We start from the raw sequence: 14368 nt of genomic DNA, 5'->3' as shown, positions 1-14368 counted from the left end.
GCTCTAACGCTAGGGATTCAAACCATTTTATTTATCTTTTCCAAAATAGTGCCAAAACTATTAGCTTATATAAGCTAAAATTTTTGCACAAAACTGTATGAATGGTTTACAATTAGTGTCGAGATAACAAATTTTTGGTTATACGGTCCCAAAAAAGGACAATAAATTGTCCTTTTTGTAAAATATAACAGTTAAAGTATGGACAATTAATTGTCCTAAATATGGACCATTTAACCTATATCTGACTCTAAAACAGCTACAGCTGGTACTATTATACCCCAAATCATGATAAAAACATGAGGGATAAGTCAAAACAGGCCATTAAATGGACAAAATGTTGTCTTGTAGTTGCGGTAAAAATAGATAGACTTTGGAGCTTTTAGATATCATTTGCAGGACAATTTTTGTCTAACTTTGGACCCTTTTACATTCAAACTAATTTAGTATTTCTTAGTTTATATTCTTACAGTATAAATTAGGAGAGTTGTTCCACTCTTTTTTATTATAGCTCTACCTAACTTTTCTAAAGATAAAAGAAAAAATTCCTCTTTTGAAGAGCTAAAAGACAACAATTTGTCCAAAAATGGACCTTTTATCTGCCCATTTTACTTTTCACATTACAGGTTTTATGTTTATCCATAGTGTTTTTGTGTTAAAGATCACTTGATAGTTTCAGTTTTGACCACTTTCATAATTTAGATACTAAAACTAATGTAAAATTAAGGACAACTTTATTGTCCTATTTTGGGACCCAAGAACGTAAAAAGTGGGCCTTTTTACTATTAGGAGTTAAAACAACCATTCAGCTTTAGTTTAAACTAGGTTTGGTATAGACTAAGCTTAAATGGCCCTTTTTAGGACAATCTTTTTGTCTGGACAACAAATTAGCCATATTTGGGCCATTTAACCCCCTGGGGTGATTTTAACCATCTTTTACCCTTTCTAATGTTAATATAGAGGTTTTCTGAGATTTTCCCTAATTTTTGATGTAATTTGGGCAAGTTATTACAAAAACCTTATTTTAAGCCATTTTTGGCATGGTGCATGATTTGTACCATTTAAATGACAGTGTCCATAGAATGAAAATTCAAAATCCCCCCCCCCCTCATTTTTCCCCACCCTGCCTCCAAAAATTTCTCTGTCCACCCCCCTTCAAGCATAAAAAGCTGTAATTTGATGAATTTAACGCTCATAGTTTTCCCTAAGGTAGTTCTAATTCAAGAATAAATAAAACCAGATGTTTTTCAATTTTAAATTGGTTTTGGTGAGTTCCCCCCCATACCTAGAATGAAAATTTTTCATGCCCCCTCGTTTTCCCCCACCCTGGCTTCAAAAAAAATTCTTTTCCCCCTATATGTCCTTTTGACCTCAAAACCCATTCCCCCCTGAATCCAGGGGGGAGGAGGAGGGGAGAGGACACTATGCCCTGTCACAGACAAATTCTGGAATGGCCCAATCTAAATGACTGTGTGCATGTAATATAATTATCTAGACTGGAGTGCTGACAAACTGATGTAAAGAAATTAACAACTAGAAAACCTGAAGATAAAGTTTTTTTAGCAAAAATACTTTGACCAATTTTTTAAAGCTCATGCCAGCTCCTTAAATCTATGGTTTTCTCCTCTAAATTGATCAATTTCAATATGGAGCTTTCTTTGAAATATTTTGCAATAGTGTATTTGACAGTTTCATACAAAAGTTTTAAATACTATCAATCAGCTTATATGACACTTTAGCCCATTTATACTTGTTTATAATAGCTTAAAAGCTGTGAAAATAAGAAACAGTTAGCTACTTATATTTTTATACACAAGAAACTGACTGAAATAAAACAAAAAAAGTTACTGTAATTTGACACTAACAACTGCAAAACATAATCCAAAACCATGTTGTACAAATCTCTTTTTTGGTATATATTCCAAGAAGAGAGGATTTCATAACAAAACATACTACATATTACAGACAGACGACAGACGACGACACCCCCAAACACTCCCTCCTGCCGAGAATTTTTTTGAGTTTGAATTCAAATGAATAGAGAAATCTTGCTGAGAATCCCTCATTACATTCAACACTGCAGCAGAGAAATTCAGGTTAAATCTAATTGGTTACCTCATGGATGTGAAATGTCAAACTTTTGACAAAACTTCATTAAACAGTCTAACCAACCATCAACCATCAACGTGTGCCTTGTGATCGTGTCGCTTTTTTGGCTTTCAATGTTTCCGCGCTGTTTACCTGATGTGATGCATATATTATGTATGATGCATAATTTATGCAAAAACTCTTTCATTAGACATTGAATATTTCGAAATAAGTACCAATAAAAATAAATTATGCTATGAAAAATACTGGGTAGAAATACTGCAAGAGCGTCATACCAAAACCACAAAATCGAAGTAGGAAGAGATGTCTAATTGGAGGTAATCTCGGTTATCTTAGAAGCTTTCTGATTAATTACGATAATTATACGGAAAATGGATATTAAATACGTCATTAAAAATTAATCCACTACTTACTTACTTGTCAATCAACGCGATTTGCATTGGGAGGTTCAGGTTCGAGCCCCACTATGAGCCTCACCTCGTTGCCATGTACTAGACGGACATGGCTTATTTTTCGACATATTTCCGGCTGTAACTACAAATTATACCCAAGAAATCATGAGGGAAGAATGAGGTCCCTTTAACCGATCCAACATGCCTTTTCATCCAACATGCCTTTTTTCTGACGTTGGATGAAATGTTGGACCGGTTTGCTGCGTCAATTCAAATTTTGGAAAAAAAAGAAAATTCAAAAAAAAATAGAAAAAAAATCGTGTTGGATCGCCATCAATTATTTCATCCAACATTTGCGGCCAGAACGAAGAAACTCTCTCATTGAATTGTGTAATTTTTCGTGTTGGATTGGTTTGGTGGTACTTTTTTTGAATTTTCATTTTTTCCAAGTCATGTTGGATGAAATGTTGGATCGGCTTGCCCCGGCCTTGATTTTCGCTTCATCCAACACAAGTTTTTCTATCAAATATCCAACCAACGATGTAAAAATAATAGATAACCAACTACCTCTAGAAGGCACTTCTCCCAAGAGAACAATAATTTTTTTTTTTTTAATTTGTCATAATTATCTTTTATGTCTATTTATGTGCATGTTTTGAGTGTATTTTTAAGCAATCTATAGCTCAAATTTTCAAAATTTTCCCCCTCCGGGCCAAACCATGGTTGGCCCTTGCGGTGTCACTAAACTTCAGCCCCCCCCCCCAATATGAAAATGCCTCCTACGGCACTGTTAATTAAATACTTACGTATTTCAATCTGTTTTTCATAATAAGAACCAGTAAATTATCGACGGCGAGGTTCGGCTATTCTTATTGTTCATATGAATAAAAAAGAGTGTGGACAAACAAAGTGAGCGAAAATCCGGCGGTGGAAAATTATAGGCTTCACCAAATTCAACGTACGCTGAGCACATATCTATGCACATCCCTGAAGTGGTTATTGTTATAAGTAAACATATAAGACAAAAATATCAGCGTAAAGGAATCCAAACTGAAAAAAAGTACAGATATAGCCTGTAGTTATATGGTATATGAGTAATTTTCACCAGACCGGGTCACTTTTTGTCTGTCAATTTTTGATAAAAATTCATACTAAAAATTCATATTGTTTAGGTTCCACTACAACAAATACAAAGGAAAGTATAAACCAAATATTTCAGGGGAAATTTTCCTTCCACTAATTTTTACCCCGATGAGGTATCGCCCTAACCAATTAACTTTTGTGAAATCAAGGTACAAATCTTACGAATGCTTATCATATAACCTTTTTAAAAGGCTCTTTTTCATATCAAATAATTAGACATAAAGATACAAAAGTTACAAGTATTAAAAATCATGCTAAATGTAAAAGAATTGTTTTTTGGGTACAAAGCATTTCTGTTGACATGTTCAAATCCATTCGAAAGGGCCAGTCCAGCCACGTTCATTTGGTGAGCAATGTTCAAGAGACTACAGCTCTCAATATTAAGTTACAGACAGTTAAATTTTCAATTAGTTTAACTGATTTACAGTTGACTGGATATAAAATTTACTTAGAGCGTTTGGAGTAAAGCCAATCAATGTTAAATTCTTCGGTAAAGATTGGTACTGACAATAATATCCATCGCCTCCTTGATTCCTCAATCACTTCATTGAAAGCTCCATCAATATTAGGTTTATGTAAAGTTACTCATTCTAACAAGACCTTGATACAAACTATTGACCTTTGCGAATAAAAAAACCTCTATGAAAACCGTTTCAAAAGCCAGTTTGGAAAAACACAAGTTTGTTAGCGAAAAAAGCATTTATTCGTAATGCTCTCCGATCAATCAAAATATGAACGACACAATGTCAACAATAAAGCGAATAATAGCATTTCTGGTATTTCTATCGCATGTCGCCAAAGTCTTATTTCAAATTGTTTTTCATAAGACTCATGATGAGGAAAGAAAATGCTTCATTCTGCACATTAAACCTCGAAAAAATCTCATCTGAAGAATACTAACACGGGACCATTCAAATACGAACGTTTGAACCAATGAAGTCGTTCATTCTGTTTCTGTACTCTGTGAAGAAGCACCTCCAGTAGATGGTTCGATAGGCGACGATTCGCGTTCGGGTGTTTCACTTTCCATGGCGTGTGGAGATAATTTGTAGTCAGTGATTGTGATAGTGATGCCATTTACAGTGACTTGGATGTCTCTACCAGTTTCTCGATCGATATTCTTCAGTTTACTGGCAGATTGCATACTGAAAGATTTAAAAAATATCGAATATAAATCAGTGTTTCGTTTTGTGTATTTTAAGGATGTGATTTTCCTTTGAAAATACAAAGAATAAGTTTTCTAAAAGAATCAGATATATTAAAAAGCTTCTCAATCAATGCTTCATTTTTTGTATTTTAAGGATGTAAATGTAATTTACCTTTACATATACCGGGTGCGCCAGAAAAAAGTATACAAGTTTGTCGAGATATTGTAGGCTTTAGGATGAGAATTTTTATTTGATTCTTTTTTCATTGTATATGGGAAAATCTAACTTTATAGGTGATTTCTTTACCTAACTCGAGATATTAATCCTTAAAAACAGTGTTTTTCAGCCAGAAACAGCTGTTTTGTCCAGTTTTTGCGCTTTCGGAAGCTCAATATCTCGAGTTATGTACTGAAATCACTATTATACTCGCAATATATCACTAATCTTAATTTTTTGAGAGCTTTCCAAAAATATACAACAGGTCTCCGTTTTCTCCAGCTAAAATTTTCATTAATTTTTCACCCTATAATTTTTGCCTGAGACCGTCGTATTTGTCCGAAAATCACACCAAAGTGTCCGAAAAAAAATTGGCACCCAAGTTATTTTGATTCCCCTACCCCTTAGCTTTCCAAAAATGTATAACAAGTGCTTTGACTAAAAAAATCGAGCGATTTTACAAATTTCCCCCTACTATAAGTCGAAATTTTCAGTTTTTGTAGCATAACTTTTGATTGACTGAACCTATTTTAAAGTTTTATATACCAAAATTTAAGTTAGATTTTCCCCTATACAATGAAAAAAGAATCAGATAAAAATTCTCATCCTAAAGCCTACAATATCTCGACAAACTTTTATACTTTTTTCTGGCGCACCCGGTAGAAAAAGAAAAAGTTTTCTAAAAGAATCAGAATTGAATCTTGGCAAAAGAAATGAAAACTTCTCAGATTTGCAGATGATCTACCTTAACCCAGAGGAATGTAAAGAGATGGAAAAACAGCTTTTTGAAAACAATGGAAAAACGGCTCGTCATATACCAGGTCTCTTGCCCCTAAAGGAGTTTATGTCGAGTAAATAGGTTTCTTTTGTTGTCGCTATAAAAAATCTGCATAATTAGCGTGTTGTGACAAAATTCTTTTGTTTCAAGCCTGATTATGCGCAAACTTTTAGGGCTTTTATTTTGGGTACACCTCTCCTATACGAAATATAGTACCTATATCTTCTTACTCAGAATTTCCTAGCGATTCTACTGATATAACCGCATCATGAGACCGCACCATAATATGGAAAGTTAGAGCTCGAGAAAATTATAACTTCATCTTGATTTTACTCGACTTCTGACAGTTTTACAAGAACCAATTTAATATCATTGCGTTAAGAATTTCTTTTATAATACATGCAATATATTGCTCCTTATTCTTAACAATTGAACTAGTAATCGGCAAAAAAGGAAAAACAAATTTTCATTTTTATCGTTAAATCATGTAGAAACCGTCCGATTTGTATGGCGAGCCGTCTTTTCTGGACTTTCATTTAATGACCTAAGCAACGTTTTTACAATAGAATTTTCAATAGAAGTGATCGTTGAACTTTGAGTAATCAGAAAAGCTGTTTTCCATCTCTTTACATTCTGAAAATTATATTTTCCTTGAATAATACAAAGAATTGCGCGAGAATACAAGACACACGAAAAATTAATGGGATTAAGGTAGGCCTTTGTAGAATTATAGCAACGTGTATTGTGTATATTCTTTATGAAAATTTAGCAATTCCTTTCGGGCCATGCAAGACCAGGTATACCAAAAGTTACACAGGGAAATTTTCCTTCAAAAGTACAAAGAACTAGTTCCATGATAGATACCTAATTGACCATATATGTTTAAGGGAAGAAAATACAAGAATCACTGTTTGAAAAAATAGAATATAATACAACTTGTCCAATAATTTTATTTTGTGTGGATTTTGGAGGGATAACATAAATTTTCCTTTAAAACAATCCTTATTTTTCCCTTTAAAGAATATTTTGATAAATCTTCTTGCTGAAACTTTGTCAACAAAATAATTTCGTGCAGATCTTTTGGAAGAAAAATTAATTTTTCCTTTAAAAATACAAATAATCAGTTTTCAAAAATCTCCTATTGTCTCCTATTAAACAAATCTCCATTAAAAGACAGAGATGCTTGATGAACTATCGATTCTAGACATATTTTTGAAGGGTCGACAAAATGTTCTTTGAAAAAAAAACAAGAATTAAAATTTTTGAAAATCCATGTTAGGAACTGGCCAAGCTTGATGAATATTTGAACTCTGTTTTTTTTTTGTTAATCTCAGATTTTTTAAAATTTCTTTGGAAATTACAAAGAATCAGCTATTAAAATAAATCTTTGACTTTATATTTATATCAATATCAATAAACATCACAGAAGACAAAAAATGAAGTATTACACAAACCTTTTCCGTAATCGTTTTCCACCGGAATTGGACTTTTGATATTTATTGCTCGGTGGCATAGGAGGGATTGGAGGGAAAGAAGATATGATTTGTTGAGCCACCATTGTAGCTGTCACTCGTGGTTTCCTAGAAGTGAAAAATTACATACAAACCAACTTGAGAAGTGAAAAGAATGAAGATCAGCATAAACAATATGAAAACATTTTTATAGAAAGCATTGGCACTTTTAATTATTTAAAGGTTTTGTCTTTACATAAGTGTTCCCGTTTCATATCAGACACATATTTCATATCGGGACAGTGTCCGCCTATTGTTAAATCATGCTGATATAAGCAAAAAAATGTTTTTCTTTCCCTCTTTCTGATCATCTTGCTCCACATCGGTGTCAATCCAATGTGAATGTGAAAGCTAAGTAAGTAAGCAAATGACATCACCCTTATTTAAAAACAAAAAATTTAAATATGATATGAATTATGATTTTGAAAATGATGCAGTCCAAAGAACAAGTTTGTACCATTCTCCTTTATGGAGACATACCTTGTAGAGGTACCTTTCCTAGTGTCACATATTTCACATTTGAAAGCTTCTGATTTGTTTTTGTACGTACATACTGAGCATTCCCATTTTCCATCACCCATTGTGTTTTTGTTATTTTTTGCGTTTTTATGGAGATATATTTTTACTAAAAGAACAAAAAAAGGTGGATTATGAAATTAGTTATTTTAATAAATTCATCATACAAGTATTCTTAAGTTCAATTTATTGACTTATTAAAGGCCAATACCATGAAACTTTGAAATAAAAGCAAAACAAAGATCTTCATCTTGTCTTCCTTCTTAAGGAGAGAACAATTTGATAAGTTGTTTTACGGGCCCGACCGACCCTGAAATTCTAAAAATCGAAATAAAAATAAAATTGATTTTGGTAGTACATTTTTCTTTTCATTGCTTTACATACTGCCTTACATAATTTTCAAAATTTTGGTAGTTCTTCCAATGTTTTAAGAATTTTATGTTCAATTTTTCATTTAATCCATGAATTCGAATTTTTTGTGTCTTTTTATTTTCTCTTTCGCAATTTGTTTAAGATGTAGTAGTTTTTGCTGCATTTTTAGGAGATTTGATAAGTAAAATTCTACTTTTATTTTTATTTTTTCACCGACCAACCCTCTTTTTTGGGTAGCTTGGCCCGTAAAACAACAAATTAAATTGACCTCACCTAAGTACCAAATGAAAAGAAAACAAAAGAACAAAAAAAATAAAACAAAAAGTGAAATATTATTATCTCTCCTTCTAATACAATAAACATCACAAATGACCAAAAAAAAGGTTTGAAAAAAAATATGTACAAATACTACTACTAAACCAAATACTACATCTCTAAAGTGAAGAAAATATTTTTTAAGATATACACCTCTTTTAGATTTTTAAAATTGACTGCTTTAAAAGTATAAAATACTATAATTTCTTTAAAATTTTTAACATTATATTGCCAAATATTTTGGTTCAAAAAGCAAATAACAAAAGAGTTTTATAAAGCAAATTGGTGAGGAAAATATGATCAATAGTGATGGAAAAGAATTCAAGGGGGTGGGTATTGCTAAAATTAGACTTTTTAAGATTCTCAAATCTCACCATTAAATAACTAAAAAATATTTCTTTCCTTTCACTTCCTTTGACTTTCTAATCTGGAGAAGGGTTACAGTATATAACAAACTGGAAGTCGATCAATGATATCTTCTGTGCAAAATAAAATAATAAATAGGATGTTCGGTTACATCCATATTAGTTACCAATGATCAAAATCTAGTTAGGTTTATCAAACTAAGACTGGAAAGATCTGGCAGTAATTGAGACTGGCAGCATGACAAATGAATTTTTTTATTTAAATCGGCTGGTAAGTTCTTTGAAGCCGCCTTCCTCCATGTGATAGTAAACTAACAGCATGAGTAAAATCAAAACCACAAGGACAGGTAGTAAATAACGACAATATGATAAAATTCCTTTCTTGTTTCCGGTAGAATTGGTTACAGCAGACGTAGATGTTTTCTGTATGCTGCTAACTTTAGTTGCTGGGCGGTGTGGTGTACTAAGGGGCCTGCGTGTTAAGTTAGAACCGTCTGGTGTGTAAGAGCGAGGTGTTGAGATATTGGTAGTCAACTTTGGCATTGGTGCATCAGTTGTGTCAAGCTCAATAATTTTTTTGATCTGCTGGCTACCTTAAGAAAAATGTACAGAAAATTAATTAGTGGCCATGAAAGTCCTCTCGTAAAACAACCATGGAGAACATATGGGTATGTATCTAAAAATCTTAATTAGATTGGTGTACTCTCAAGTATCTTTTCAACAGACAGGCGCTTTGAAAGGCTAGATTTGGAAGGGAATGTTTCAAAAACTCAGAAAAGTTGGAGTGAGAATGCATGGTGGGTAATTTTAAGGATAACACTGAAGAATGCTGCAGTGGGTCAGTTAACTGAGGCAAAACATTTAAAATAATACATTAATAGTAAAATAACTAGCCGTCACCCGGCGTCGCACCCGCCGAGGAGTAGATAAGCTGAACGCATCATAAGCCCTTTGGATAGTAAATGGGAAACTAAAGACTGATTTAATCCCAAAGAACGAAATATTATTTTTATCACTGATCGAAGCTCGAGAAATCGCATATTTAATGTTTTGTGACGTTATTTGGGCCCTAAATGACGTCATCAAAAGTGTAATAAACTTTTTGCCCCCGCAGGAGCGCAGCGACGAGGAGGCACTCATAGCTTCACGCATAGATATTGGACTGGAATCTCGAATCTTTGCGTTTGTTTGTTTGTAATTTGATTTCCGGCCAATTAAGTGTTCCGCAAAAATAAGGCGGTAAATCATACAGCGGTAAATGTTATACACATTTTCATATTACGTTATAGGCTATTACCATTATTATATATTACATTTCATTAGTTTTGATTTAGCATTGAAAAGCTGAAGCGAGTGTTATAAATGCAAATTATAGAAAAAGTATATAATTACACCATAACACGAATTACAATATTACTTTTGCAAATCAAAACAAACAAAATGGCAGACTGGTTATGATGATGAGCTGATTCTTTCGTCTTTGACTGGAAAAAGTGTTTTGTATATGGCTAATTTTGTTTCTTGTCTTTAAAACTGAATACTGTAATTTAGTCAGAAGTTCATTTCAGCAATGATTTCAATTCTTTTTCTGGAATCTTTAAAGAAGTTTGCTCAAGTTTTCAAATGTACATTTGTATACATTTTTGTTCAAACTGTAATTTATCTTTGTCTGTTATTTTATTAATAACTACCTTTATTGTTTATAGATCTTCTTGAGCTTTAAAGACCATTATATGGTTGTAACTCAGGAATGTCTTTCTTAACTTGGTAAAATAAGATACCGGCAAAGTACAAAAAAGTAGAATGTATGCATATGAATCCAAAATTGAATGTGAATCAATGTAAACAAACTTTTTTTTTGGTCTTCAAAATAGATTTACCTCACTTAGAGTGTTTTCACTGTTTGTTCAGTGTGGTAAATCTATTTGGAAAACCTGAAAAAAGTTTGTATAGGCGCACATTCAACTTTTGCAGTTGTGATAGCCTACGTACCGTGAGATTGGGTAACTTGCATCAGTGGAGGCTAACATGCATAGCCCTCAAATGAAAGACCTGGCTGGTCATTAAAATACAAATCTCGCAGCTCTACTCTATACCATTTTTGTTTTGATTTAACTTTGTATTTTAATGACCAGTCAGGTCTTTCATTTGAGGGCTATGCATGTTAGCCTCCACTGATGCAAGTTACCCAATCTCACGGTAATAACTTGCGCTCCAGTAGTTTGGTGAAATAGCTCCAATTCTGGCTTTCCAAGTTAGGAGGGACCTTCCCGAAGGCATTTAACGGTGGTTAGACTAGGCACACAGACAGTCATACAGAAACACCATAAAGTGAAAGTATAGCTATAAACTCAAAAAGTCTAGCTTTCTGAAGGCACGTCTCTTCGTTGTCTGCGCTGCGATCATTTTAATGGATTCAATCCTTTCAGCTTGGAGAAAAGATTGCATCATGAAAAAGTACTATGCACTTTAAGAGAAATTAGGCGCATTTCAACTTTTCTCGACTGTACGTCTGAATGGACCACAATGGCATTCCTTTATTTTTCTGTTGACCAACAACATAAAAGATTTTGCTTGAGAAGTTCAATCACAGCGTAGGCGAGTGGAGTCCGGGCCTTAGCTAGGATTGGTGTCTATTTCGCCCTATTTAAGATGGCGCAGAACTTTTTGAGAAATTTTATCCGCAGTATCCTCTTGACTATTTTTTATTAGGCAAAGTAGCAATAGAGAATCAATCAATCAATCAATAATTAAATCAATCAATAATCAAATCAATTAATTATTCCCGATTATTTTTTATGTTTCAATCTTTAAAGCATTAAAAGCTTTATGAGTGCATGACATGACCTTTCAGTGGGGGCATTTAGTGAAAGCTATGACTAGTTAGTTCACTGAAAGTATTTCTTTATTGACTCAAAAGATTCTCTTGATGATTTCCGATCCAATGACTGGTCAATCATTGCATAAATCCTTGTCAAACTCTAGATATTGTTATTTTCAGGTTTTGATGACGTCATCGGACCCAAAATGCCTCAATTTTAATATATTTATTTTCCAAATTCTCTATATACCCACTCTTATCCCTCCCAACTAATTCCACATAAATTTTCCGATCCAATGAGGGGTCAACGACCTCCCAACTCCTTTTTAAACTCGAGATATCGCATTTTACGTGTTTTGATGACGTCATCAACTGAAAACGCCTAAAAATTCAGCCAAATTTTAAAATCACACTTAAGCCTTATAACCCCTCCCATCTCATTCTCTATAAAATTATCGATCCAATGAGGGGTCACCGACCTCCCAACTCCTTTTCAAACTCGAGATATCGCATTTTGAAGTTTTTCCCAAATCTGTGACGTCATTGGGTCCCTTTACCCCTAATGTTGTCAACGGTCAATTCGCGAATTTCGGAATTTTTGCGGTCAACGGGTAGCTTATGCCCCAAGGGTCCCAAAAAACCCAAAAACGTCAATTATTTCCACGGGAAAGTGGGTTTTTAAATTTGCGAAAGATTTGCACTGCAACGACTTCTTCACAAAAACGCTAATTTCCACACTCTTCCCCTGACCACTTTCGCTTTCGTTTTCAACCACCCACCCAACCAACCATCCAACCAAAAAATCGGTCACGTAACTCTCGAAACCCCATCTCAAAAATCCATAATGGCCCCCTCACGGCTCACTCACATTCTACGTTTAGTAATATAGATTTGAATTTTGTCAAGAATTATCTCTGATTCTTAGAACATACTGTAACATTTAAAAACAAATTCTTATTGCATTAAGTTAGGATTAAATCATTTAGCTTAAACCCATTTGATCATCAATGAATAAAACTTTAAAATCATACTTCTACTTCTTGTGGTCACTGTTTCTTCCGAAGAATAAAAATCCTCATCAGAGATGGTTTGTCTTGCCTGCACAACTTCTGGTTCACTTTGTGATGATGATGTTGCAATCAATTTGGCTAAATATCAGATAAACAGAAATTTGTCAAATTTAATGCTACAAATTAAAATTTTCAGAAATTTATTTGGGACAAGGTTAAAATAAAATGTTATTGGTCAATAACTTTGACGTTTTTGTAAAAAAAATTTTTTTTTTGCAAATTTACATGAAGTTAATAAAGATGTTGCTATATATTTTTTTTACCAATTTTTATTATAATAATATCAATAGTGAATTCCAGGTGAAAGAAAGAATAATACTTACACAGCTTCTTTGCATAAACAGCTCTTGTTGTAGAAGTTAATGGCCCACATGTTACGCCAAATTCTTGCAAAGATTGCTTTATTTCTGCATCAGAATAATCGCTTACATCCATTGTATTTTTTTGTTTATGTTTCTACACTTACTAAAAATTTATATTTATATTTTTAACAGAATTGAACTGAAGTGACGAAGCAAGTTTTTTCAACTTTTACTAATTTGTCTTACCAATTACCTAATAAAAAATCTTCATCCTCCTCTTTGAAAATCTAGCCCCCCCTTGTTTCTTACCCTACCTTAATACCAAATCCTGTTAAGCGCTTATTTTATTTGTTTTGATCTGTATAGATGCCATTTTATCGAAATACCTTTGATAATAGTGGTAATTGTACATTCAAATTTTGTTCACTGTTTTTAATGAATTTATAATTTTTGGGTAAGTCAAGATTTTCAGTTTTTTTTATCATAACTTTTGATTGACTGAACCGATTTTAAAGTTTTATATACCAAAATTTAAGTTAGGTTTTCCCCTATATGATGAAAAAAGAATCAAATAAAAATTCTCATCCTAAAGCCTACAATATCTCGACAAACTTTTATACTTTTTTCTGGCGCACCCGGTAGAAAAAGAAAAAGTTTTCTAAAAGAATCAGAATTGAATCTTGGCAAAAGAAATGAAAACTTCTCAGATTTGTAGATGATCTACCTTAACCCAGAGGAATGTAAAGAGATGGAAAAACAGCTTTTTGAAAACAATGGAAAAACGGCTCATCATACACCAGGTCTCTTGCCCTTAAGGGAGTTTATGTCGAGTAAATAGGTTTCTTTTGTTGTTGCTATAAAAAATCTGCATGATTAGCGTGTTGTGACACAATTCTTTTGTTTCAAGCCTGATTATGCGCAAACTTTTAGGGCTTATATTTTGGGTACACCTCTCCTATACGAAAAGGTACCTATATCTTCTTGCTCAGAATTTCCAAGCGATTCTACTGATATAACCGCATCATGACCCCACCATAATATGGAAAGCTAGAGCTCGAGAAAATTATAACTTTTACTCCACTTCTGACAGTTTTACAAGAGCCAATTTAATATCATTGCGTTAAGAATTTCTTTTGCTATACATTGGTAAAAATTATGCTCCTTATTCTTAAAAATTGAACTAGTAATCGACAAAAAAGGAAAAACAAATTTTCATTTTTATCGTCAAATCATGTAGAAACCGTCCGATTTGTATGGCGAGCTGTCTTTTCTGGACTTTCATTTAATTACCTAATCAACGTTTTTACAATAGA

General features: G+C 33.1%; 2 protein-coding genes across 2 annotated transcripts; both read right to left on the bottom strand.

Moving 5' to 3' along the window:
- Nucleotides 1–3809: 3809 nt before the first annotated feature.
- On the bottom strand, nt 3810–7931 carry LOC136819172 (YY1-associated factor 2-like). The gene is made up of 3 exons (XM_067075383.1): nt 7775–7931; nt 7238–7363; nt 3810–4786 (listed from the first exon to the last, which is right to left on the bottom strand). Exons 1-3 carry the CDS (start codon nt 7873–7875, stop codon nt 4585–4587), a joined length of 429 nt encoding a protein of 142 aa, XP_066931484.1. The 5' UTR covers nt 7876–7931; the 3' UTR covers nt 3810–4584.
- A 564-nt stretch (nt 7932–8495) lies between these two features.
- LOC136819137 (uncharacterized) lies at nt 8496–13249 on the bottom strand. Its single transcript, XM_067075311.1, has 3 exons — nt 13077–13249; nt 12715–12831; nt 8496–9455 (listed from the first exon to the last, which is right to left on the bottom strand). Exons 1-3 carry the CDS (start codon nt 13186–13188, stop codon nt 9118–9120), a joined length of 567 nt encoding a protein of 188 aa, XP_066931412.1. The 5' UTR covers nt 13189–13249; the 3' UTR covers nt 8496–9117.
- Between the last annotated feature and the right edge of the window lie 1119 nt (nt 13250–14368).

The sequence above is a fragment of the Clytia hemisphaerica genome, unplaced genomic scaffold, assembly GCF_902728285.1.
Source record: "Clytia hemisphaerica strain Z4C2 unplaced genomic scaffold, Clytia hemisphaerica genome assembly, whole genome shotgun sequence".
Classification (NCBI taxonomy): Eukaryota; Metazoa; Cnidaria; class Hydrozoa; order Leptothecata; family Clytiidae; genus Clytia; species Clytia hemisphaerica.
Note: the sequence above shows the minus strand (reverse complement) of the source record. Positions and strands in the feature narration are given on the sequence as shown.